The sequence below is a fragment of the Carettochelys insculpta genome, chromosome 1 (genome assembly GCF_033958435.1).
Source record: "Carettochelys insculpta isolate YL-2023 chromosome 1, ASM3395843v1, whole genome shotgun sequence".
Taxonomy (NCBI): domain Eukaryota; kingdom Metazoa; phylum Chordata; order Testudines; family Carettochelyidae; genus Carettochelys; species Carettochelys insculpta.
In genome coordinates, this window is record NC_134137.1 from 52,321,107 (window position 1) to 52,344,500 (window position 23,394).

The 23,394-nt window shown below is 42.7% G+C and overlaps 1 protein-coding gene across 1 annotated transcript in view; it reads right to left on the bottom strand.

Annotated features, from left to right (window-relative positions):
• HSPH1 (heat shock protein family H (Hsp110) member 1) overlaps positions 1-23,394 on the bottom strand; it is a 34,869-nt gene that overhangs the window by 6,259 nt on the left and 5,216 nt on the right. Inside the window, exons 3-11 of the mRNA XM_074986142.1 lie at positions 22,750-22,890; positions 20,463-20,585; positions 19,040-19,139; positions 14,181-14,314; positions 12,088-12,332; positions 9,510-9,738; positions 7,598-7,704; positions 5,929-6,062; positions 564-769 (exon numbers count right to left, since the gene is read on the bottom strand). Coding sequence (XP_074842243.1) covers positions 564-769; positions 5,929-6,062; positions 7,598-7,704; positions 9,510-9,738; positions 12,088-12,332; positions 14,181-14,314; positions 19,040-19,139; positions 20,463-20,585; positions 22,750-22,890 — 1,419 coding nt within the window. The remainder of the gene's footprint in view (positions 1-563; positions 770-5,928; positions 6,063-7,597; positions 7,705-9,509; positions 9,739-12,087; positions 12,333-14,180; positions 14,315-19,039; positions 19,140-20,462; positions 20,586-22,749; positions 22,891-23,394) is intronic.

Genomic DNA, 23,394 nt, shown 5'->3' on the forward strand with positions numbered 1-23,394 from the left:
TTGTATTTGTTAAAAGTTAGTGTTATTGCTTTCCCACATGCTTTCCTATTTACTGAGCAATAGGTCTGCTGTCAAGGTATAAGAAGCGAGACTAACCAAGATATCTAGATTATGCTAACAGTGACCAATTCTTACGCTCCCCGCCACATTACAGAAAGCCAATATTTATCCTCTCCAGGTAAGCCATTCTGTCTTTAGTAATAACAGGATCATGTGCAGATAACTGTAGCATTAAAAGGTTAGTTTTGATTGTTATAGCCACAAAAAAGGCTCTAATGTGGGGTTACACTAAGAGCTCAATGTGTTGTTGCAAGCAAAAATCTCCAGTTATTTGACTCTAAATATCTTTAACTCAATATACAGATTGAATAGTTCAATTCCCGCTAAAGACAAACTGCTTCCAAAGTGGAATTTCCTTCGACACTTTGCCAAGGCAGCAGCACTCAGCTGCCCCCACTTGCTTGTAAAAGCTCTCTCTCCTAACAGAAGGTATTTATAACTCATCAAGTATTACAGCAGAATGCATTTTGTTCAGAACACAAAGTACAAACAGACCAACTTACATCATATAAATTCTCAAGAGGCCCCTGATTCACAGTCTCCACTTCACCCTCCACATTAAGATCCTCATTCTCTTCTGCTTTAACCTGTTCTACCATTGAAGCAGTAGACACACTGAAAATGCCGTGAGTATTGATGCGGACTTTAACTTTGACTTTAGACCTCTCGCCATCTTTCTGAGCTGCCACATTTTGAACAACATATCTGCCTAAAAACAAAGAGGATACAAATTGGTCTGTTGTCATTTTAAAACTTTTTCCAATACAGTACATGGCAGCTTTCAAAACAAACTGAGTTTAACGGAGAAGAGAACCAGGCCCAGCTCTGGCAGGCACAAAGCACACGCGTACTAAATAGAGGAGAGATGGTAGGTAGGCAGGCAGATAATCAGGGAGTAAACATTTACAACTAAAAATGGCAACGTGACTTTTGTTTCTCCATACCCAGGTGCTTAAATCTATAGCCAAGAGGTCTGTCTTCCTCCCACATACACAAACTTTCAGCCCTGCAAACTCACTACAAAATTGGAGTCAGAATTGGACACTCATCTACAATCGCCACAAAAGGAGAGATTTTTTAAAAGCTCAGTTAAGAGTTCAAACAGGTGCTGAGGCCCTAAAGGATCACACATGTAGCGTGGCCACTGAATTTAAGCAATTGTATTGTTGCTGCACCGCTTAAATGGTGGAGAAGGCAGGGGATAAATTAAAAGCCTTTCCTAATTTAGATTGTGGTTTACAGCCACAACAGTAACATAAAATAAAATTCAAGAATGCTCAACCTCCTGCTGTTTGTGTAAAAGAACAGATTTAGAAGCCTGCTATCGTAAAATGAACAAGTCAGATCTGGATCTTCAAATTATATCAGTTTTACATAATTCCGGTTGAGTTTTGAAGAGCACTTTAAAATATACAGCGCCAGATTCCCCCCATGTTTACAGTCTTCACCAGCACTCTTTGCTTCATGTGACAGAATACATTGGTCTTTCACCACTCAAAGAGCTTCAAAAGGTCATGAAGCTGAAGAATATATTAGCTAAAGCAAATTGCTGCTGTGCCAGCTTCGCACCATGGCTCTAGTTCATGCAGCTCAAACCATGCAACCTGTGTCTTTGAAGTAAACTAAGGAAACAGCCATATTTAGATGTTTAACAACTTCCCTCAATCATTGATCAAACAACAAACATAAGAGGGCCATACTGGCTCAGATCAAAGGTCCATTGAGCCTGGTATCCGGTCTTCTGACAGTGGCCAATGCCAGATGCCCCAGAGGGAGTGAACAGAACAGGTCACAGTGATCCTTCTGTCCTCCATTTCCAGCTTCTGACAGAGGCAAGGGGACACCATTCCTACACATCATGGCTAATAGCCTTTGCTGGACCTAACCTATCAATGTATCTAGTTTTTCTAAACCCTGCTAAAGTCTTGATCTTCACAACTTCCTTATTGTTTCGCTTCCAGGGGAAGATTCAAAACTTAAGTTTTTTGTATGCAAGAGATGGGTGTAGGCTTACTATAAAATTAAGATTGTGGTGGTGGAAGATGAGAAACTAGTAAAAGAACACGAAGTCCCGTGGTACCTTATAGACTAAAGAGAAAAGTTACTCACTTGTAGTAACGATAGTTCTTCAACAGGTGTCCCCGGGGGTGCTCCACAGTAGGTGTCAGGCTCGCCCGGCGCCGCAGATCGGAGTTCTTCTAGCAGTTTCCACTGGATCACGCATGCACCGATGCGCGCCGCTCCCTTGCACGCCCTCGGTCATGTGCGCAATCCGGTCCCCGCCAGTTCCTTGTCCATCCCCCCCGGATCTCCTGGAAAACACCGGACAGAGATCCAAAGAGGGGAGGATGGGCGGGTAGTGGAGCACCCATGGGGACACATCTCGAAGAACCATCGTTACTACAAGCGAGTAACTTCTCTTTCTCCTTCGAGTGGTCCCCGTGGGTGCTCCACAGTAGGTGACTACCCAGCAGTAACCCCAAGTAAGGAGGCGAGTACTCGATTCATGTGCAGCTTGCCCTTGAGAGGACTGCTGTCGACAGACAGGTATCCTCATCAGACACCCGATGCAGGGCATAATGCTTGGCGAAGGTGTCATAGGATGACCAAGTTGCCGCTCTGCAAATGTCTTTCAACACGATTCCCTTGAAGAAGGCCATTGATGCCGCCGCCGCTCTGGTGGAGTGAGCCCTGGGCGGGGCTAGCAAAGGGGTCTTTCGAAGCTCGTAGCACAGTTGGACACAATGCGATTTAAAATTCTCTGGGAAGAGAGGCCTTCCCATTTCGACCTGGGAGTGAGAGACACCAGAAGTCTGTCTGTTTTCCGGAAGGGCTTAGTTCTGTCTATGTAAAAGGCCAACGCCCTCCTCACATCTAGGAGGTGCAGGTGCGCCTCCTTGCTGGAGCTGTGAGGCTTCGGGTAAAACGAGGGTAATACTATTGGTTCGTTAATGGGGCACTCCGAGGAAACTTTCGGAACGAAGGCTGGGTGTAACCGTAAGATCACCACCTCCTTTGAGAATACTGTGCAGGGAGGCGTTGCCATCACTGCTGCGAGCTTGCTCACCCTGTGGGCTGACGTAATCGCAAGAAGGAAGGTCGTTTTCATGGTAAGTAGTTGGAGGGGTACCGTGGCTAATGGTTCGAAGGGTGGTCCCGGTAGCGTGTGGAGTACCAAGTCCAAACTCCATGATGCTGGTAGCGGTTTTCGAGGAGGGTACAGGTTTACCATAGGTTTACCCCTTCAAGAACCTTGCGATGATAGGATGGGCGAATACATTGGGCCCTTCCTCTTTGTGCCAAAAAGCTGATATAGCTGTGAAGTGGACTTTTAGCGAGGATAGCGAGAGCCCGTCTCGTTTGAGGTCCAGCAGGTATTCTAGAATTACAGTTATAGGGACGTCCAGAGAAGCTAACTGTTTGGCAGAGCACCAGGCAGTAAAGCGTGTCCATTTCTGTTCGTAAGTCCTCCTGGGGGAGGTCCATCGGCTACACTCTAAGACTTGTTTTACTCCCTCCGTACACGTGCTCTAAGGTGCTGAGCCATGGATTAACCATGCTTGTAGGCGAGTCCCTGAGGGTGCAGGTGCACTATGGACCCCTGAGCCTGTGCGAGTAAGTCTGGTGCTACCAGTAGGGGGAGTGGTGGACGATCCGTCATGCACAGAAGCAGGGGAAACCATTGTTGTCGGTCCCAAGGTGGAACTATGGGAATCATGCGAGCTCTCTCCTTTCTGGCTTTCTGCAGAACCTTGTGGATACGTGTTTTGGGGGGAAATGTGTAGGGTAGAGGGCCCTTCCATGAGATCATGAAGGCATCCCCCAGGGACCCCCGCCCTATTCCTGCTCTGGAGCAGTACTGGGGGCATTTCTTGTTGCGCTGGGTTGCAAACCAATCAACTTGGGGAAACCCCCAGGTGCGAAATATGCATCGTAGCAGGTCGGAGTGGATCTGCCATTCGTGTGTGAGTGCAAAGCGCCTGCTCAGTTGATCTGCCTTCACATTGTGGGCACCCGGCAAGTACGAGGCTTTCAATGTTATGTTGTTGACAATGCACCAATTCCACAATCAGACTGCTTCTGCACATAGCACATGGGACCGTGCCCCTCCTTGTCGATTGATGTAGAACATGGAGGTATTGTCGGTATTGATCCCGACTACTTTGCCATGCAGGTATTTGCGAAAATGTCTGCACACATTGAACACTGCTCTGAGCTCCAGTATGTTTATGTGCAGTGTCTGTTCCGCGGGGGACCATAGCCCTTGCGTCACCTTGCTGCCAATGTGCGCTCCCCATCCTATGTGGGAGGCGTCGGTTGTAAGAAACTGCCAGCGCGGATTGCGCCGGGGAGAGTTTCCTCTTCTTTTGCACAGAGGGGGTCAAAGAAGCCACCTTCCTTTTATGCGACCCAGAGGGCCCTTCTGTGCAAGGCTTCTCCGGCGGCTCAGGCTGAAGGGCTTTATCAAACAAGATCATTTTGAGCCTCATCTCTGTCCTTTCTGGCCCTGGCTGTAAGCTTAGCGCAGTGCGAACACTTCTGGGTAACATGGGACTCCCCCAGGCAGCGAATACACTTACTATGCCCATCAGAGGCCTGCATAGCCTCACGGCATGACTCACACTTCTTAAACCCCGAGGAAGACATTGCGGTGAGTCTGTACTGTTAATAGGGTACTTAGCCGCTAATCAGTGCATTCTACAACCCAAATAACATTCACGGCCTTTAGGGTGGCGGACGGCTTAACCAGCCTTCTTTGTCCGCTCTTCTTCCCTCCCTTCCTCTTCTCTCCTACTATTTTGTATGGTTTTTTTTTTTTTTTGCTTCTCTTTTATTTTTGGTATAATAGTAAGAACAATGAGCTAACAAGTAAAAACAACTTATCTTATCTGTCTCAGGCTTTAGAGCTGGAGCGGATTCCGTCTGCAGCCGTTGGCGGTTGAGAAGGAACTAGCGGGGACCGGATCGTGCACATGACCGAGGGCACGCAAAGGAGTGGCGCGCATCGGCGCATGCGCAATCCAGTGGAAACTGCTAGAAGAATTCCAATCTGGGGCGCTGGGCGAGCCCAACACCTACTGTGGAGCACCCACAGGGACCACTCGAAGAAGAACAGATATTTTGGAGCATAAGCTTTCATGAGCATAGACCTGCTTTGTCAGATGCATAAGTAGGGGGTTCCAGAGGAAGGTTAAAAAAAGTAAAAGGCGTTAAGTTGTCCCTTGCAGTTATAATGGTTTCATTCCAGTCAAAGAACTTTATGTAACTGGCAATGTCTCTAGCTTGTAACATGAAAGTGTCTACAAGGGACTAGGCTGAATGCAAACTCAGGTCAAATGTAAATTGAGCTGGAAACAAATGTGCATAAATTAACACCCCCCCCGCACCTCATCCCCCTCCTCTGTATTTGATTCGTCTGTTATTGGAACTTTTTTTGGTCCTCTGTACTTATAAATATTCTGTATTGGAAATGAGATTGAGCTGATGAAGTTGGTCTGTCCCATGAAAATGTAACACTGAACAAATTATTCTGTTAGTCTTTAAAGTGCTACCTCTGTTACAATAAATGCATGTGCTACAGCTCTATCAAAACAGACTGAGGTGGATCAACATGAAACAGCTACAGCCTCTGTATTCTGAGCTGTTATTTAGCTGCAATTTATCCTTGCATGTCTAAGAACCCAGTAAGCAATAGAAGCATTGGTAATGTGTTCCGCAATATTGGCCTGCAGTAGTCTAGCAAAATCTCATTTGGCACCACTCAAGTCCAGAGGATGCCAGGCAAGAAAGGTTCAACCTGTATGGTGCAGATAATGAAAATATACCAATACATCTGAAAGATGGCAATGCACCAGGACAACCACTTACCAATCTTTGTCTCGGGATATGGGACACCATTAGGATCAGAATAGAAAGCTTCCAGCTCAAATGGACCTTTCCTGTAGAAGGTAAGAACTTTGGAGAAAGGTGCTGCATGATTTCTGCTGAACACTTCATGAACCCTAAAGGTAAAATCAAGTAGAAAGTATGTTAAAATAGCACGCGTGCTGAAATAGCTAGGATTTTCCCTTAGAAAAATGTTAGGTCCTTTAACTTATGCAGTCCACAAAAATGTCTTGGGAAAAGATTGTTTGCTCTCAGATGTTACACAAAGATCTACACTTCAAATTGATACAGTAAAGCAAGTTACACACTTGCCTATTTTGGGGCCTGGTAAGCAAGACAGTTTAGTTATATTTGAAAAGAATTTGGGAACACATTACCGATGACTAGAACTTGACTATCCTTCAAATGTTTCCCCTCAGTTATCTTGGGCTAATTGTTAATTTAAAACAATTGCACTTCCACAATGCCTTTCTGAATCTCAAAGACATTCTCTGCTCCTGTAATCAGCTGATTTGTTTTGTGGCTCAGTCAAGAGAGAAAGGACATTTTTCCTCCCTTGAATGAATATCCAGCCTTCCTTTCAGGCATGAGTCTCCTGTACTCTGGGATCTCCGACAGGTGATTACTTCCAATCTCCAGAAAATTTAATCCAAGTGCCTGCAAGTTGATGCTCCTTATGAACTTCAGTCTTGGAAAGCTGGTTAGGTAGGAGATTAACTTGACTCACAATTGAGCCAAAGAAGGCAAGACAGTTGAAATGGGAATTCAGTTCACCTTCAGGGGTTCAGTCTACAAACAGAACAAATGTTGAGATTTGTATAGCTACATCCTATGAGGAAACACAGATGGACAAGAAAGTCAAGAGTTGAACTAAAAGGAACTTGGGGCTAAAGCCTTTACTACCTTGGAGCACTGCCCTTCTTTTCCTATTTCAAATGGCAAGTAATACAGTCTTTTCAGATTATTATGAGGTGGAGACATTGAAGAGTTACTTTTTTCTCCTCATTTAAATACAGATTTGTAGCACATCTTGCCACAAATTTTTAAAACTGGTTACTGAGGGTATGCTTAAATCAGTATGTTTAATTAGTGAAACAAAAATCCCCTCTAAGAAGTTTTACTATTATGATTTCAAAACATTAGAAATATTTTCAGTTAGAAAACAAGCCAAAAGCACAGGTCACCTCTGAAACGAGCCAAAAAGGCAGAAAATGCTTTGAATGTATGCATTAAACACTTGCATGGGTCTTGATTAGCCTTATTTCTGTATTTGTTAAACAATACATATTCTCTTCTGTATAGCATCTTAAATATTCAAGTCAAACTGGGCCCTGTATACAGGCGTCCCATTTATCTCAATCAGCACAGCTCATTGACTGACTAAGGAAGTTAATTCTGACTCTGACTTAAAAGCCACAACTCACTCCTGGTGAGGATTACTGTGCAATTCAGTTTCACTTGTGAGACAGAAGTACATAGTTTTTTCCTCCCCACAGAACCACTACCAAAGCTATAAACAGCACAGCTCAGTGGAACTATGAGTTGTTCAACGGTGCATCATCCTTCAAGGGTCAATGCTAAGCAGATGAACTTCATCCTCACATTGCACAAAGCCAAAGCCCCAGTGGGAATGACGTGTTAAGCTACTTACCCTTCAGTGTCATCTGCTTCTGTGTTCCACATCAGAGATATTGGAAACGGAACTGCATCTGTGACAGAGAATTCTCTCACTTTAAATGCTGGAGAAAGAATTGCACACTAAAAGACAAACAAACAGCTGTTACAATTGGCTATGTGCTCAAGTGTTATGCCTTAAATTTACTTTTTCTGTAATTATAGAAAAAAGGTTGCACTTTAATGACTATATCAAAATTGATCTAAAACTACATGCTTAAGTGAAACACATATGAAGAAAAAATAATTACATTTACCAAGGGTGCACATGCTTTAGGTATAAGGGGCCTGAAGTTTGTCCCTTGCATTGCAGCAGAACTGCTAGTTATCCCTAACCCAACTAAAATTACTTTTATCTTAGTTAGCCAGTGTTAGAACTAAGTTGTTGCTGCTGAATGTTGCATTTCTCAGGAGATACAGCTGGTATGTTCCAGAGCAGCACCATTGCACGGGATACCATGTGAGTGTACTGTGTGTGTTCAGGAATAGACAGACTTAAACCCATGACTCTTTCTTGCTTTACACTTATGCGCATAGACAATGGATGTTCAAGGCTTTGGTTAGCGAAGTGAAGACAGCAACAGAACACAAAACAAGGAGATAGAAAAAAGTTTCAGAGCAAAAGCAATTTACTTTCAGGGTATGTCTACACTGCCCATGATAGTGCACCTGTAGCATGAGTAGTCATACCAACTTCAGCCAGCTGCCAGAGTAAACCCCATCAGGGACCCCAAATCATGTGCTTGGGCTGTGAGCCCATGCCACCACAGCTTCACTACTAGCTAGCATCTGTACCAATCGATGAAAGGTAGCATGGGTATGCCTACCTGTGCTACTTCACACCTTCACTTGCAGTGTAGACATACTGTAAGAGATAAACAATCTACTATCAAAGTCAAGTAAACATGGATTGCAGGAACAGCAGCTACCAGACATTATGTTAGTGTTAATACAATGCAAGTCCAACACCCAAAAATGTTACACAAATATGTGTTTGTATGTTTACTGGGGCTATGGTTACACTAGCAAGGTGTTGTCGACAAAACTGGTGGAGTGTCCAGATACAAAATGCATTTAGTCAGTTCACAAAGGTCGGCGCCAACAACCTTCTGCCTCTTCCAGATGAGGGAAAGCACCTTTTGTCAACAGGTTCTGTTGACAAAAAAGCTATGTGGATGTTCTGGGAGTCTTCTCGACAGACAGGACATACAGAATAATGGATAGCCCTGTCTGCTGTGCTTCTGGGTGCCTCTTGTGTTGAGAGAGCAGCCAGGCAGTCTGGCCATTCTGTCAAGAGTAGAGCGCTCTTCTGATTGGCTTTTGCAGGGCCACAATCTAACAGAAGAGCTTTGCAACTTCACTTCTAACAGTGACTTCAGTTGACAGATCACTGTAGCATAACCATAGCCTGGTAGTACAAATAAGCCATCTGAACAGATTAGGCAACAAGAGAGTCTTGCAGCAGTCTTTGCAGCACAATGCTAAATCATTTGTGCCAGAGGTGGTGATCCTGTTGTTCTGAAGCAGAGATTATTTTGTCTCTAAAATGCACTAACAGTGTTTTTAACACAGCAGAGCAGAGAATACCTTGAACCCCCTACAAAGGGGACCATCTTTTTGCCGATTACTTTGCACTGTCTGGACTGTCAATGACAATGATTTGTCCCAGTATGCACCTGCCAGTGAGGCTCTGAATGAAGCCTGAGCCCTCTCAGCAAAAAGAGAGGGCTAAGTGAAAGAGGGATAAAGCACGGGAGAATGAGAGAATAAAGACACAGGGCAAAAGGATTGGGAGTCAGGGGGAATTTAATCACCTTTGCTTAAGTGTTTGGGGAGTACTTTCTTTGGAGAACTGACCACATAATTATGGCAGATGGCAAACATTTTACCTGTAAAGCACAGCCTCTTGCAACAGCTTCATCTGCATTCAGTGTAGTGCTGACATCTTTCCCAAAGAACCTGGCAATCTTCTCTTTAACAGCTGGAATGCGTGTGGCTCCACCGACAATCTCAACAGCATATACATCTTCCACTTTCAGCTGAGTTTGTTCCATTAATGAATGGAGGGGCACCACTATCCTCTGTAGCAAATCAGCACATAATTCTTCAAACTGGGATCTAGGAAAATTAGATTAGTTAAAGACTCTAGAGTTTTTCTGTGAAACATTTCCCAGCACAACTTGGTGAAGAGCACATCTCAACAAAAAGGTTTTATAAACTGAGCCACCGTGAGCTCATTTTAAAGCCGCTTAGTATTTCTGAAAGTTTGAAAGGTGAATGACTGTTTGCAAAGATGCCAGAAGACTAGCAACATTATGAACAAATACCACACAAGTTTTCCCATATTTCTGTCAACACAGCTCCGTCATACATACCATAACATGAAGAAATCCCTTCTGAAAAATAGCTTCCTCTATGTCCTTTCTCAGATTTCCGAAGATAAAGGTGTAACCAGTGTTGGTGATTTTGTGTGGTGAGCAATTTTGCCCTAGAAACTGGAGGCAGAATACCAAATATCCACCCAAGAGTTACTTTTGGTCACTAATAACTGGAAATTGGTAATTATTCTGTATGCCCTAACCAGCATGTTATTCTGCACACCAGTTTTATTATGGTGCGTTAGACTATCTGCTGATAAAGCAGTTAAGCTCCATTTATCTCCAAGTTGAAACTGTCAAAGCAGCAGAGGGAATTTAGTTTTAATTAAGGGTGGTTAGCCAACTCCCCTGCCCTCAGCCTCCAGATTTCGAAGTGTCAGCCCATGTTTGCAAGATAACATCTCTGTACAAATGGTGAGCTTCTGTGTTTTTACAGATGAAGGTGACAACTAGGTCACTTTAATTAGTGCTTCAGTCTCCTGACCTGCATCAGGAACTCGCTGCACATTCAATATCTCTTCTCAGAGATGTGTGCATGGATGAATTTACATCCATGTTCTCCCAAAAAAAAAAAAAAAAAAAAAAAAAAAAAAGCAGCCAGCCTGTGAGATTTATACCTTTGTTTTTTCTCTAAACGTTGTTGAAGAATCCAAACACTCAAACTATATGAATAGAAATCTCTTCATTTGGGCTCTGGCAGAATTCTTCCCTTAAACCCGAGATGTACACAACGCTGGGCAGAAAGTGATTTGTGAGCAGATCAGGTGCATAACAAGCATTTTCAAGGATGTTGGACTTAGGGTTGCACACTGCAAATCACATTTATTCTACAGCAGAAGGGCTCATATGCCCACCCACCGATGGATAAAATCTGCTCTCGCAGCAGTTGCACTTTTCTACTTTCCACACCCCAGGTAAAAAACCCCAACTCTATAAATGTTAAAAAAAGGACACTAATGAAGTTCACAACCAAGTGTGTATTTTGACCCAACACACAACATTCCTGACACAGCCCCAAGGCAGTCCACTAATGCATATTTTCCATTCACAAGCACATACTTCATGACAACTACCATCTATCACAAACCACACACAGAAAGTGAAATCTTGCCCCCCTTCATCTGCCTGTCCACCCCACTCTACCAACTTATTTCCCGCCCCCCCGCTAACATTAATAGCACTTGACATCTAAAGTAGTAGTTGACTAGACTGGGAGACCAGAGCCTGGTAAAGGGTGGAATGCAGAAAGACAATTAAAACAGAAGGACAATGTTCATCAAAAGACAGAATATTAAGGTTGTGATGTATGGTAGCATGTGTTCTTGTAAGCAGAGGAACAGGAAGTGAAAAGTTGCGTCAGGCATGTTGTGTACAGCAACATTAATTGCTTCACACTAAGCGTTTGGTGCATTAGTTATAGATGATAATACCTTTATCTAAACCTGAAGGCATTTAAGATTAGGAATACAAGGCAGGCACTAACATCAGTGTTGTAACATTTACACAAATGAAAAACATGCAATCACATTCCTTATGTGGCTGTATTTTCAACCATTAAAGCATCACAGGAAAACTGGAAATATATAAATCTAATCTTCAGAAGTGGCCAGGACTGGCAACTGCTTACACAAAGCTACAATAAACCCTTGAGATACGCACAGTGTGTGCTCGTGTGTGTTCCTGCAACCCCTGCATAACTCAAATTTTCATGCAGGTCCAGGGGGGCGGGAGGAGGAGGAGAAGGAAAGGAGGTGGTGCAGGGGAAAGATGGGAACCAGGTTGTCACTTGCTTCCCAGCTCCCAGCAGAACTACTGACAGGCTGACAGCCACACCACTCCACTCAGGGGAGGCAGAGAGAAGGGGCTGCAGAGCAGCATCAAGTTGTGCTTAACTTGTGTTAAAGCAAGTTTCATGCAACTTGAAGCCCCATGTGTCGTGGGTTTACTGTACTCCACGTTTAACTGACAGTACTATATATAATCTTCGTATAGATGATCCCTTTTCTTTTAGGGCCTGGGGAAAAGAGAATCCAAACACTGGTTTTCCTTTAAGCTATTTCCCCCTCGTCTTCCTTTAGCTTTTATTCACCTGTTCATCTTTCCAGCCACATCTCGATCATTCATAAAGCACTCAATGTTAAGTGGGATGTCCGTGCTGTTAGAACTCATTAGCTTCTTCAGTTTCTCACACTCCTGGTAGAGCCGAAGAAGAGCTCGAATTTTTGATTTTGGATCCAGTTTATACTTGGTTTTTATTTCCTCACAGAAGTGATCCACTAACTTTTCATCAAAGTTTCTGCCCCCTAGGAAGGGATCAAATGCTGTGCCAAGCACCTAGTTAGAAAGAGAAAGTTGTTTAGATTTGACAGACATTACACTCAAGTTCCACCTATAAAGACAGCATAAACCTTTTTAAAAAACAAAGGCACCGCCACTTAAGCTTACTTCTTCCAATATGCAAATTTAAACATTTAGTAGTGAGTATTAGCAGAAGTTGGTCTTTACACCTGAACGTGGAAGTCTGCCTTAAAACAGAACAAAAAACCACACAGCCTTTTTAGAATGGGTGATGTGTTGTCAGGGCCTTAGTGAACACACAGGTTTGAATGGCTTATTACAATTTCAAAATGACTGTACTCTGCTTGCAAGACAGTCTTTACAACATCAGTAATGGCAACATAATAAAAGGAGACAACGTTAATGATGCTAAAATCCTTAATGTTTGTGTCCATTATATCGCTTTCCACATGTCACTATGTAAATGCTTCCAAAAATGAAGCTATGAAATTGCACATTTTTGTAGCCTTTATATATACATTACCACTAAGATTTTCATTTCAAGATGTGATCAGCAAGTTGCAGGAAACAATTGCTTTAGTTGTTCAATGTATTGTTACAACTAGTTCATGTTTTCATATTACAACAAATTTGCAGGTCACTTGAGTCTTAACTCCCCTGAGGGAGGAGGGGGAACACACACCACTAATTCACAATTTAGAGCAACACCTGCTGATTAATACAGAGAGATGTAAGCCGTTGCAGTGTTCTGTTCCATCATTTCAAATCAAGCACATTTAAGTGGTACCACTTCCCCTCCTGTAGCCAGACATGAAACCCCCATTTGGCCTTTTCCTCCTCTCCCCCCCGCCCCCACTGGGAGAGACAGAGAGAGAAATAAGCAGGGGAGACAGGGAGCCTTTGCTGTCCTGGGAACGCAGGTGTGCTGTCTCGCCCAGCCTCTCTACTATACACAAAAACCAGACAGTGAATGGGCTAGCTAATGGCCGCCCTTCTGGCTGATCTCGGTGATCGACATGCCTGATCACTTCCCCAGGAAGAACCAGGAACTCCGCCCATCACCTCCAAAGGTGCCCAATTGTCCACAATTCACAGGTGCAAATTGAGCCTTGCATCTTCCCTGGGAAACCTGGGGTTCAAAAACATTCCTCCCGATTGGCCACTTGAGACCAGGAAGAAGCCTCCGTGACAAAAGGGGTATAAAGGGGTTTGGCAGCCCATATCCCCTTTGAGTTTCAATCACCTACACCTGCTGGCCAGGTCTGAAATTAACTCCTGAGACTGGGGACGCCTGGTTCATATTTACTTCTTCCCGAGGGACTGAGAGAAAGATTCTGGGTCACACCGGATCTAGGAGGCAGGGGTAAGGATTACACCTGTATTGCACTTCTTTCCTATAGGAATTGAGGGGAAGACTCTGGTTCCACCAGGTCTAAGAGGCAGTGGTGAAAGTCACACCTGCAACATGCCTTTCTTGTGTACACATTAATTGTATTAGTGTAACCTAGCTAGTTTGTCTAAAACTCTTCTTAAGTTAAATTGTGTTGTTTCCCCTTTAAGAACCACGAGTACTAACTTGTACTTTAATCATTTGTCTTAGCTAAATTGTTTCTATCTTTGTATAAATAAAAAGTAACTGTTAAAGCCTCTAATAAGTGTAATTTCCCTCTTGCTGCTGTACCCGAACTAAACACAAACCAAAGAACCCAGCCTGCCCTGACTGCTTAGCGTAGCTGCTGGTGTGGCATCACCCCCTTTGCCCCACCAGACCCTTAGCTGGCACCTGGGCATCGGCTCACACCTCCACACCCAACCCCACCTTGTCTTCTTGACTGACCTTTATATGGCCCATGGGGTAACAAAAATGGATCATTAGCAAACTACCTTTAATTTACTCTTGTTAAAAGCACAGGCTGACACTTGAAATGCAGAATGACCCATGTCAACAAACACCACTATCCGTGGCTTCTCTTCTGGCACTGGAAGATCTTGCTTATAAATTCCATAGTTAAGAGCCACTGTGAAACAAAGCACATCACATGTAATCTGCAGTCAGTCACCAGGGGATCTCGATGCAGTGCATCATCCAGATTATCATTTATGCAATGGTACACATTAGCAAGAGATAGGTTCAAACCCAACTAATATTTAAATATATTCATTGCTATACAATATTAGTGCTAGGAAATACGTATCAATGAATTTTCTGAGCCTTATGTGCATAAACAAAAAATATTTAACGTTGACAACAATTACACCGCTAGCAGTTATATACCCTCTAATGAAAAAATTTAACTGATCATGAACGTTATGAAAAAAGTTCCTGGTACAGGCACCTTACTGAACAAACTGATCACTACAGTAAAAGAGGTAGCTGTGTTAGTCTATATGCCAACAAAACAAAACAGCGGACATCTAGCACTTTAAAGACTAACGAAGTTATTTATTCGGCGATAAACTTTCACGAGCACACCCACTTCATCAGATCAAGCTCATTTCCAATTACAGACTGACATTTCTAAGCACAAAGGACCAAAAAAAACTGCAATAAAAACTGCCATACATAAGATGGGGATGTTAATTGTACTGCCCAAGGTACGAGCATCAAAGGAAGGGAAGCAGTACTTGCAATATGTGAGGTAAGGATGTCTCTGTTCATACCATATGTTAATGTATTGAATTTGAATATGAATTCAAACTCAAATTTCTCCTGTAATTGTTTTTCAATCCTTTATGCTCCAAGGCACAAATGTTCAGGTCTTTAAGAGAATGTCCCACTCCACTGAAGTGTTCAATGACCGGCTTATGCGTATTGAGTTTCTTGATGTCTGCTTTGTGCCCATTTATTCTTTGGGCAGACTGGGCAAAACCTTCGCCAGTGTACGTAGTGGCAGGGCATTGTTGGCACATATGGCATATATAATGTTGCCAGAAGTGCATGAGAATGTACCTTTGATCTTGCAACTACAAGTGATGCAGGTTGTTAAACCCTGTGGAATTCTTCCAGAGTCTCTTTACCGTGGGTCCAAATGATAAAGATGCTGTCAATGTAGCATAAGAAAAGGAAGGGTTAACAGGGGACAAGAGCTAAAGAACCATTGTTCTAAGTTGGCCATAAAAATGTTAGCATATTGTGGGGCCATGCAAGTGCCCATAGCAGTGGTACTAATCTGGAGGTACAAGTTGTCCCCAAATTGGAAATAATTGCGTGTGAAAACCAAGTTACATATGTCAGTCACCGAATTAGCTGTGTTAACATCAGGAATGGTATTCCTGATAGCTTGTAGTCCATCTTCAAGGGGTTTTTGGCGTACAGTGTCTACATCCATGGTGGCAAGAATAGAATTGTCAGGAAAGTTTCCAATGCTTTGTAATTTCCTCAGGCAGTCAGTGGTATCTCAGGGATAGCTAGGCATGCTGGTGGTATAAGGTTTCAGGAGGGAATCTACGTAGTCGGACAGTCCAGTAATAGGGGCGCCAATACCTGAAATGACAGGGTGCCCTGGGTTTCCAGGTTTGGGGATTTTAGGCAGTAAATAGAATAATCCCAGTTGGGGCTCAGATGGTATGTCAGTGATTTTAGTCTTGATTAGAGGCAGGGAGTTCTTTAAGTAGACGATGTAGTTTGTTTTGGAATTTTAAGGTGGGATCTGAGGAAACAGGCCTGTAAAACATGGTGTTGGATAGTTGTCTAGCTGCCTCCTGTTCATAGCCTGACTTGTTCATGACGACAATAGCACGCCCTTTGTCAGCTAGCTTGATTACAATGTCAGTTATTTTTGAGACTCTGGACAGCGTAATGTTGAGCACAGTTGAGATTGTATTTCATTTGGTGCTGTCTGTGTATAATTTCAGTCTGTGCATGGTTGCGGAAGCATTGTATATATAATTCTACATGTCATTACACCTGTCTGGGGAATCCACATAGATGACATCTTTATCATTTAGACCCACAGCAAAGAGACTGTGCAAGAATTCCACAGAGGTTTTCACAGCCTACATCTTACCATCCATCTCAGCCTTGACTATTCCACATGAGAAATACATTTCCTGGATACCACAGAAAGCACTGATAGCCACATCCACACCACTCTCTACCAGAAACTCACTGACTGCTACACTTACCTACATGCTTCCAACTTCCATCCAGCACACACCCACACGATCCATCATTTACAGTCAAGCCCTTAGATACAATCACATCTGCTACTGACAGAGATTACCAACTATAAGACCTCTACCAACCATTCATAAAACAATTACCCACCAGGAGAAGTAAAAAAAACTGACAGAACCAGACTAATACCCAGAAACCAGCTACTTCAAGACAGGCCCCAGAAGATCAACAACAGAACACCGCTTGTCATAACCTATAGGACCCAACTCAAACTCCTGCAACGCATCCTTAAAAACCTACAACGCATTCTGGATCATGCTGCTACACCCCAGAAGGCCCTAGATGACAGGCTTGTCCTTGCCTATAGACAGCCCCCTAACCTAAGAAAGATTCTCACCAGCAATCACAGCCTACACTAAAGTAATCACAATAATCTGATTAGTTTCTACGATGATACAACAGGCTCTGTGGATTGGGGGGGGGCAGGAAGAAATCAATGGATGTGATTTATCTTGACTTTAGCAAAGCTTTTGATACAGTCTCCCACAAAAATATTCTTGTCAGCAATTTAAAGGACTGTGGATTTGATAAATGGACGGTAAGATGGACAGAAAGCTGGCTAGAAGGTCAGGCCCAGTGGGTAGTGATCAACGGCTCGATGTCGGGATGGCGGTCGGGTTCTAGTGGAGTGCCCTAAGGTTCGGTTCTGGGTCCTGTTCCGTTCAACATATTTATCCATGACCTGGATGAGGGGTTGGATTGCACCCTCAGCAAGTTTGCGGATCACACTAAGCTAGGGGGAGAGGTAGATATGCTGGAGGGTAGGGGTAGGGTCCAGAGTGACTTAGACAAACTGTAAGACTGGGCTGCAAGAAATCTGATGAGGTTCAATAAGGACAAGTGCAGAGTCCTGCACTTGGGCCGGAAGAATCCCAAGCATTGTCAGAGGCTGGGGTCCGACTGGCTCTGTAGTAGCTCTGCAGAAAAGGACCTGGAAGTTGTAGTGGATGAGAAGCTGGACATGAGTCAACAGTGTGCTATGGTAGCCAAGAAGGCTAATGGCATATTAGGTTGCAGCAAGAGGAGTGTTGCCAGTAGATCCAAGGAAGTGATTGTTCCTCTTTATTTGGCTTTGGTGAGGCCGCATTTGGAGTAGTGTGTCCAGTTCCGGACCCCCAATTATAGGAAGGATGTGGATACACTGGAGAGGGTCCAGCAGAGGGCAACCAAAATAATTATGGGGCTGGAGCATATGACTTATGAAGAAAGGTTGAGGGAATTGGGACTGTTTAGCCTGCAGAAGAGAAGACTGAGGGGGGACTTGATAACAGCCTTCAACTTACTGAAGGGAGGCTGCAAAGAGGCTGTTCACAGTGGTCACAGATCGCAGAACATGGGGTAATGGTCTCAAATTACATTTGGGAAGGTCCAGGTTGAACACTAAAATAAACTTTCATTAGGAGGGTGATGAAGCACTGGAATGGTCTACCCAGGGAGGCAGTGGAGTCTCCATCCCTGGAGGTGTTTGAGTCTTGCCTCAACAAAGCCCTGGCTGGGCTGATCTGATGGGTTCGGTCCTGCTTAGGGCAGGGGGCTGGACTTGATGGCTTTTTTTTTTTTTTTAGGTCTCTTCCAGCTCTACTGTTCTATGACAATACTAATCCTGGAACTTTTCGTTGAAACAAACCCCACTGCCAACTTTGTCCTCATATTTATTCTGGGGAATGCCATTACTGGCCCTAGCCATGCTAGTCACAAGATCAAGGGCACATTCTCGTGCACATCCAGCAACATTATATATGCCACAATGTACATTGGTAAAGGTTTTGCTGAGTCTGGCCAAAGAAGAAATGGACATAGAGCAGACATCAAGAAACTTAGTACACATAAGCTGGCCAGTGAACACTTCAGTGGAGTGGGCCATTCTGTTGGACAATCTGAGAACATGTGTCCTAGAGCGTAAAGAATTTAAAAACAAAATTACAGCAAGAAAGTTGTGAATTGGAATTCATATTCGACACAACACCACATGGTATGAACAGAGACAGTTACCTCACACATTACAACTGCTTCCCTTCCTTTGATGCTCATAATTATCACAGGCAGGACAATTAACATTTCACCCCACCCCGCCCCCCCATGTATGTGTTAGTTTTAACTGCCCTTTTTTTTGGGGGGGGGAATCTATTTCTGTATGCCACTGTGTTAAACCTGTTTATTTAAATTCATATAGTGAAAAGCAGAATTTCTCTTTTGCACAGTCAACTTTCAAAGCTGTATTATGACAACGCTGAGTTGTAAACTTTTGATAGAAAAGTAAAGTTTTGTTCAGTGTTTCAAACATTTCAAAGTTTGAACAACATTTGCTCTGGAGGTGTTTGTACTGCTGAGATTCTATTGTATCCTATTAAGTCATCTTAGGAAGCAAAGCTTTCTTTTTATCCCCTTTGCCACACCTCCTCATGACAGAGGTTTTATAGGTCAAGAGGTACAAGTGCTATAAACCAACTCTGTTTTTAGTGACTGGTCTATTTTTAGCAAGTCTCTTTTTATTTGAAGTTACTTGAATACCTACATGGACTGCTCTTAAACACACACTTGCTGCAATAAGTTTCCTTTGCTTTACCTGCTGTCATATCATTCATCAGTCTCAGACAATTTAGGCCAACAATCTGAGCAGCATCTAGGACAGACCTCCTTTCTGCATCCGTGAAAAAGGATGGAACCTAAAGAAATCACAGGGGAACAGAATGATCATTAGAAAGCCAGACTCTCAATGCCAGTATCTGAAAGATTATCCATTCTGCATACACCAAAAGGGTATGTCTGCCAGCGTACCTTGCCAATGTTAATACTTTAGTCTCCCCTCCCTCTACTAGCTTTCTGGAGGGTAGTTACTTAAGACCCCAATTCAACACAATGCTTAATCATCATTTTCAATGGGATTACTAAGTATTGTGCTAAACTGGGGCCTAAAAGCACGTGCAAGACCAACCATTAAAGTAGAATAATTTGAGGAGAAGCACGGTATCTAGATGAATCAAGCCTAAAGTAATTGTGACAAACTGGAAAAAGTAGACAAAGCTACTCTGTTGTTAACACTAGATGCAACACACTGTCAAAAAGGAGTTTAAAAATTCTTGGCTAAACTTAGAAACAAATTTTTCAATTGGCACAGTGGTGGCAACTGGTAGATCACTTAAATATTTAATTTCTTGATACACAGTAATCCCTCAAAATGTGCAATTTCAAGTTGCTCTTAACTTGCATTAATGAAAACTAAGCATGACAAAAATCTTGCTCCCCCCAAACCCAGTCCTCCCCCTCCCACACACACACACACACACACACACACACACACACACACACACACACGCGCGCGCGCGCTCACCCCATGGCTCCAACTCACAACCCTCACAAGGCCCTAGTTCAACACTAACCCCCACACCCCACGGGGACCCAGGCTTTACCTTTCAAAAGGAGCTCCAGGTGCTCCTGCTGCTTCCCTGTCTGCACACTGTGCACTCCGCCAGGGAAAAATGCCGCCACCCCACTCCCCACACCAACATATGCAAAATTCAAGTTATGCAAAGGTGTGTGGGAACACAACCCTTGCATAATATGAGGGACTACTGTATCGTGCAGCTTTGTTGCGTACTCACATTATTTCTATCTAGGTATTTTAGCTTGGTTGCATCCCAGGGTATCTGAACTGCTGCTCAGCACTTAAGGTAACTCCCTCTACCCCTTTTGCTAATTATGATGCTTTCAAAGCAATTTTACTTTTAACAGAAAGGTAGCAGGTTTGCCACTTCATATTAACATTTTAATACTGGATGCTCCTAGCTTCAAAAACAGGCTCATATATAATATACACAATACATACTTCCTCTCTTTTCCTTAAAAAAGAAGTTTAGTAACATTAAATATTTAGGAACCTGTTCCAAATACTTCTATACCGATGGTGACGTACGTATCAGAATTAAACCAGAGATGATTACAGCTAGGGAGGTGTGCGTCTACTGGGCCAGTACAGTATAATTACTTACAGAAATAACACAGTCTGTCACTGGTTTCTTTAGGTTAGTTTCAGCAGTCTCCTTCAGCTTAGTCAGCAGCATAGCTGTTATTTGTTCCACGCTAAAGAGATGTTCCTCAGCCATATACATCACCTGGGCAGCAGACAAAGGAGAACAATTTCGTCAGTTGTAGATGCTGAAAAGCCAAGTACCACTTAATAGTTCTGGAGGTACCACAGATCCACCCCCTCCCCCATCTCAATACATTCACCCAGCTCACTGCAGTTACAATTCAGAACTCACCCTCCCTACCCTTCCGCCCCATACTTACAGATATCACCCTCTTTCCACACACTGTCACTGACAAACAACAGACTTCTCTGAACTGCTTCAAGTCGTAAGTACTAATTAGTCAGGCTAACAGACAGTAATGAATTACTATGCCAGAAAGTTAGAAGTGGCCATTTTCAAACTGCTCACCAGCGCAGAAGTAGTGAGAAATTATCTGCCATGAAATAGTAATACGAAGAATTCCTCACAACAGTTAAACATGTTTATTTAAGAACTTCTAGAGTATTTATAAAACTATTTTTGCAAAAAGATCACTGATCAAACCCAAGACCTGTATTCTGTCTTGATAGAAGAGCCTGCTTTCCAACAGTTCAAGTTGTATCCAAGAATCAAAACAAGCTTAAAAGACAATGCTTAACAAGTCTTTACTCCCATATTGCTTTCCTTTCTACAGGCATCTGTGATGCTGAAATGGCTGGCAAGGAAAATATATTACTGTAAAAATCAAGTTGTTTTAAAAAAGTCTCTCTGCATTTCCCCTCCTTTAGTGTAGTCACCTTTGTGTCACTATTCTATAGAGCTCACAAGGGAAGAAGCAGAGTACTTTGTGAGAGATCCTCTTGTGGACTTTGAGCATTGCAATCCCCTACTGCTTTGTTCTCAAAAGATTCCTCTCCATGCACAAGAAAAAGTGCCAGACAGATTGAGGGTGGAAAAAATTCAAAATGATAGTAATATCACTGAATCTCTCAATACCAAATTTTTCTAACATGTGTTGAGAACATAAACTCATTCCTATTAAGAATGGAACAAAACACTACCATTACCACAATTCAGATAACCAGGAAAAAAAATAAGTCCCCCTTTCAATCTTGAATAAGTTTATTTTGTGCTTTGCCCACATTTATGAGTATCTTTCACAAGCCACCAAGGGAGAGGTTTCTTAAAAGTTGTGACCACAAAGAAAGTCAGTTAATTGGCTGTGGAATCTATGGGGCAGGTTTAGTAGATAAAAAACTAAAAATACTTAAGAAATTACTAGTATCAGACCAATCTGCCCCTTTAAAGCCACGGGACACTGTTTCTATCCTATGCACCAGGGGAAAAAAAAAGTCTAGAGCTGGTGAGGGATCACTTGTGTGTATGGTCTAGTTTATGAGATCACATATCCTATCAACTATGCCACCACTTTTTCTTACAACCTTGGTTTCAATAATGTTATGTTCTTACTGGTGTAATGGCCACAGTCTTTTACCTGACAAGCTTTTTCTATACTAAGTTCTCATCTCTAGGTCTCACTAGTACTTTATAGGTTAGGTCTGGTACACACTTAGAAGTCTTGCTGGCACTCATAGGAGTGCAGGGAATAAAACAAACATTCCTCCCTGACACAGCTATTCTGACATAAAAGCCCACATCAAGACAGTCCTACTAATACAATATAGTCTTTCTGAAGATAAAGCTTATTTGGGTAATGGTGCAGACTATAGAAACAAAATAAATCTTTTGGCAGTATACAATTTTCACAAGGAGGGTTGGCAGGCACAGCTTTAGTATCCTTTCCAACAGAGGCCACAATGGATGTTGCAGAAACAGTTTGCATACATTTCCTGCACTTGTCAATATAGACTCTGTCAAGTAATACTGCGGGTCCTAACATTGTATAGCATTAAATTCCACTGAGAAAGAGTACACCGCCATGTAGTCAGATTAACACTGCAGAATCCCAGGGGGAATTAAAATAGCATATCCCTGACTTCAGTGCAGAATTATATAATCCTATGATGATCTTATTTTTCCTGCCAGAATGTGTAGCTTTGTGCACAAACGCCACCAGGAAAGCCCTTGTTTGATGAAGTCTTCACAATGAAGGCCTGCCATATTTCACTCTGATATGAAAACAGCTGCACAGTTCAAAAGCCCTTCAGGAACTTCGCTGAAGAACAGCTTTTACAGGAAGTAATCATGAAAATACGAAAACAAATGCTTTCCAACATACCTATAAAAACAAACATGACTTTCTTACCTTTACTCCAACTCCTCCATTTTTCATTGGAACCAAAGCATAACTTAAGCCTTCTTTCTCCTTCTGGATAAAAGGATCATTAAACGCACGGCCATGGAATCTCTTGAAATTAGATACTGTGTTGCTAGCATGAGTAATTTGCTACAAGAAAGAACAAAGAAGGCATCTTGAAAGCAACACTTAACATGCACATTAATAACAAACTGCTAATCTCAGTTCTTAAACCACTGAAGTTACTATTCAGAAACTTGACATCTGACCTATTTTCTCTAATAGTAAACTATGCTGTACTGCAGCTGTATACAGAAATCAATTTCCTCAAGAAGTGAATAAGCACTAAATTACAAATTTTGCAATGCAAAGTCTCCAAGTGTTACAATACAAAGTCTATGCCCCACTGTTTCTAACAGTTTTAACTATTTTAATAACAGCAATAAAGAGACTTTCGTTTTCTACAAATTACTGTAGATTATAATACCCAGAAAATTCCAATAAATCTCAAGGTATTAAGTCAAGGAATCACCACATATTGATGGACACATTTTGTTCTATCACCTCAGAAGAAAACAAGGAACCTATAGCACAGAATTAACTGACACCTCCCCAGGCAAGGTACATAATCCATAGTGCTAAGGTCAGTGGTAT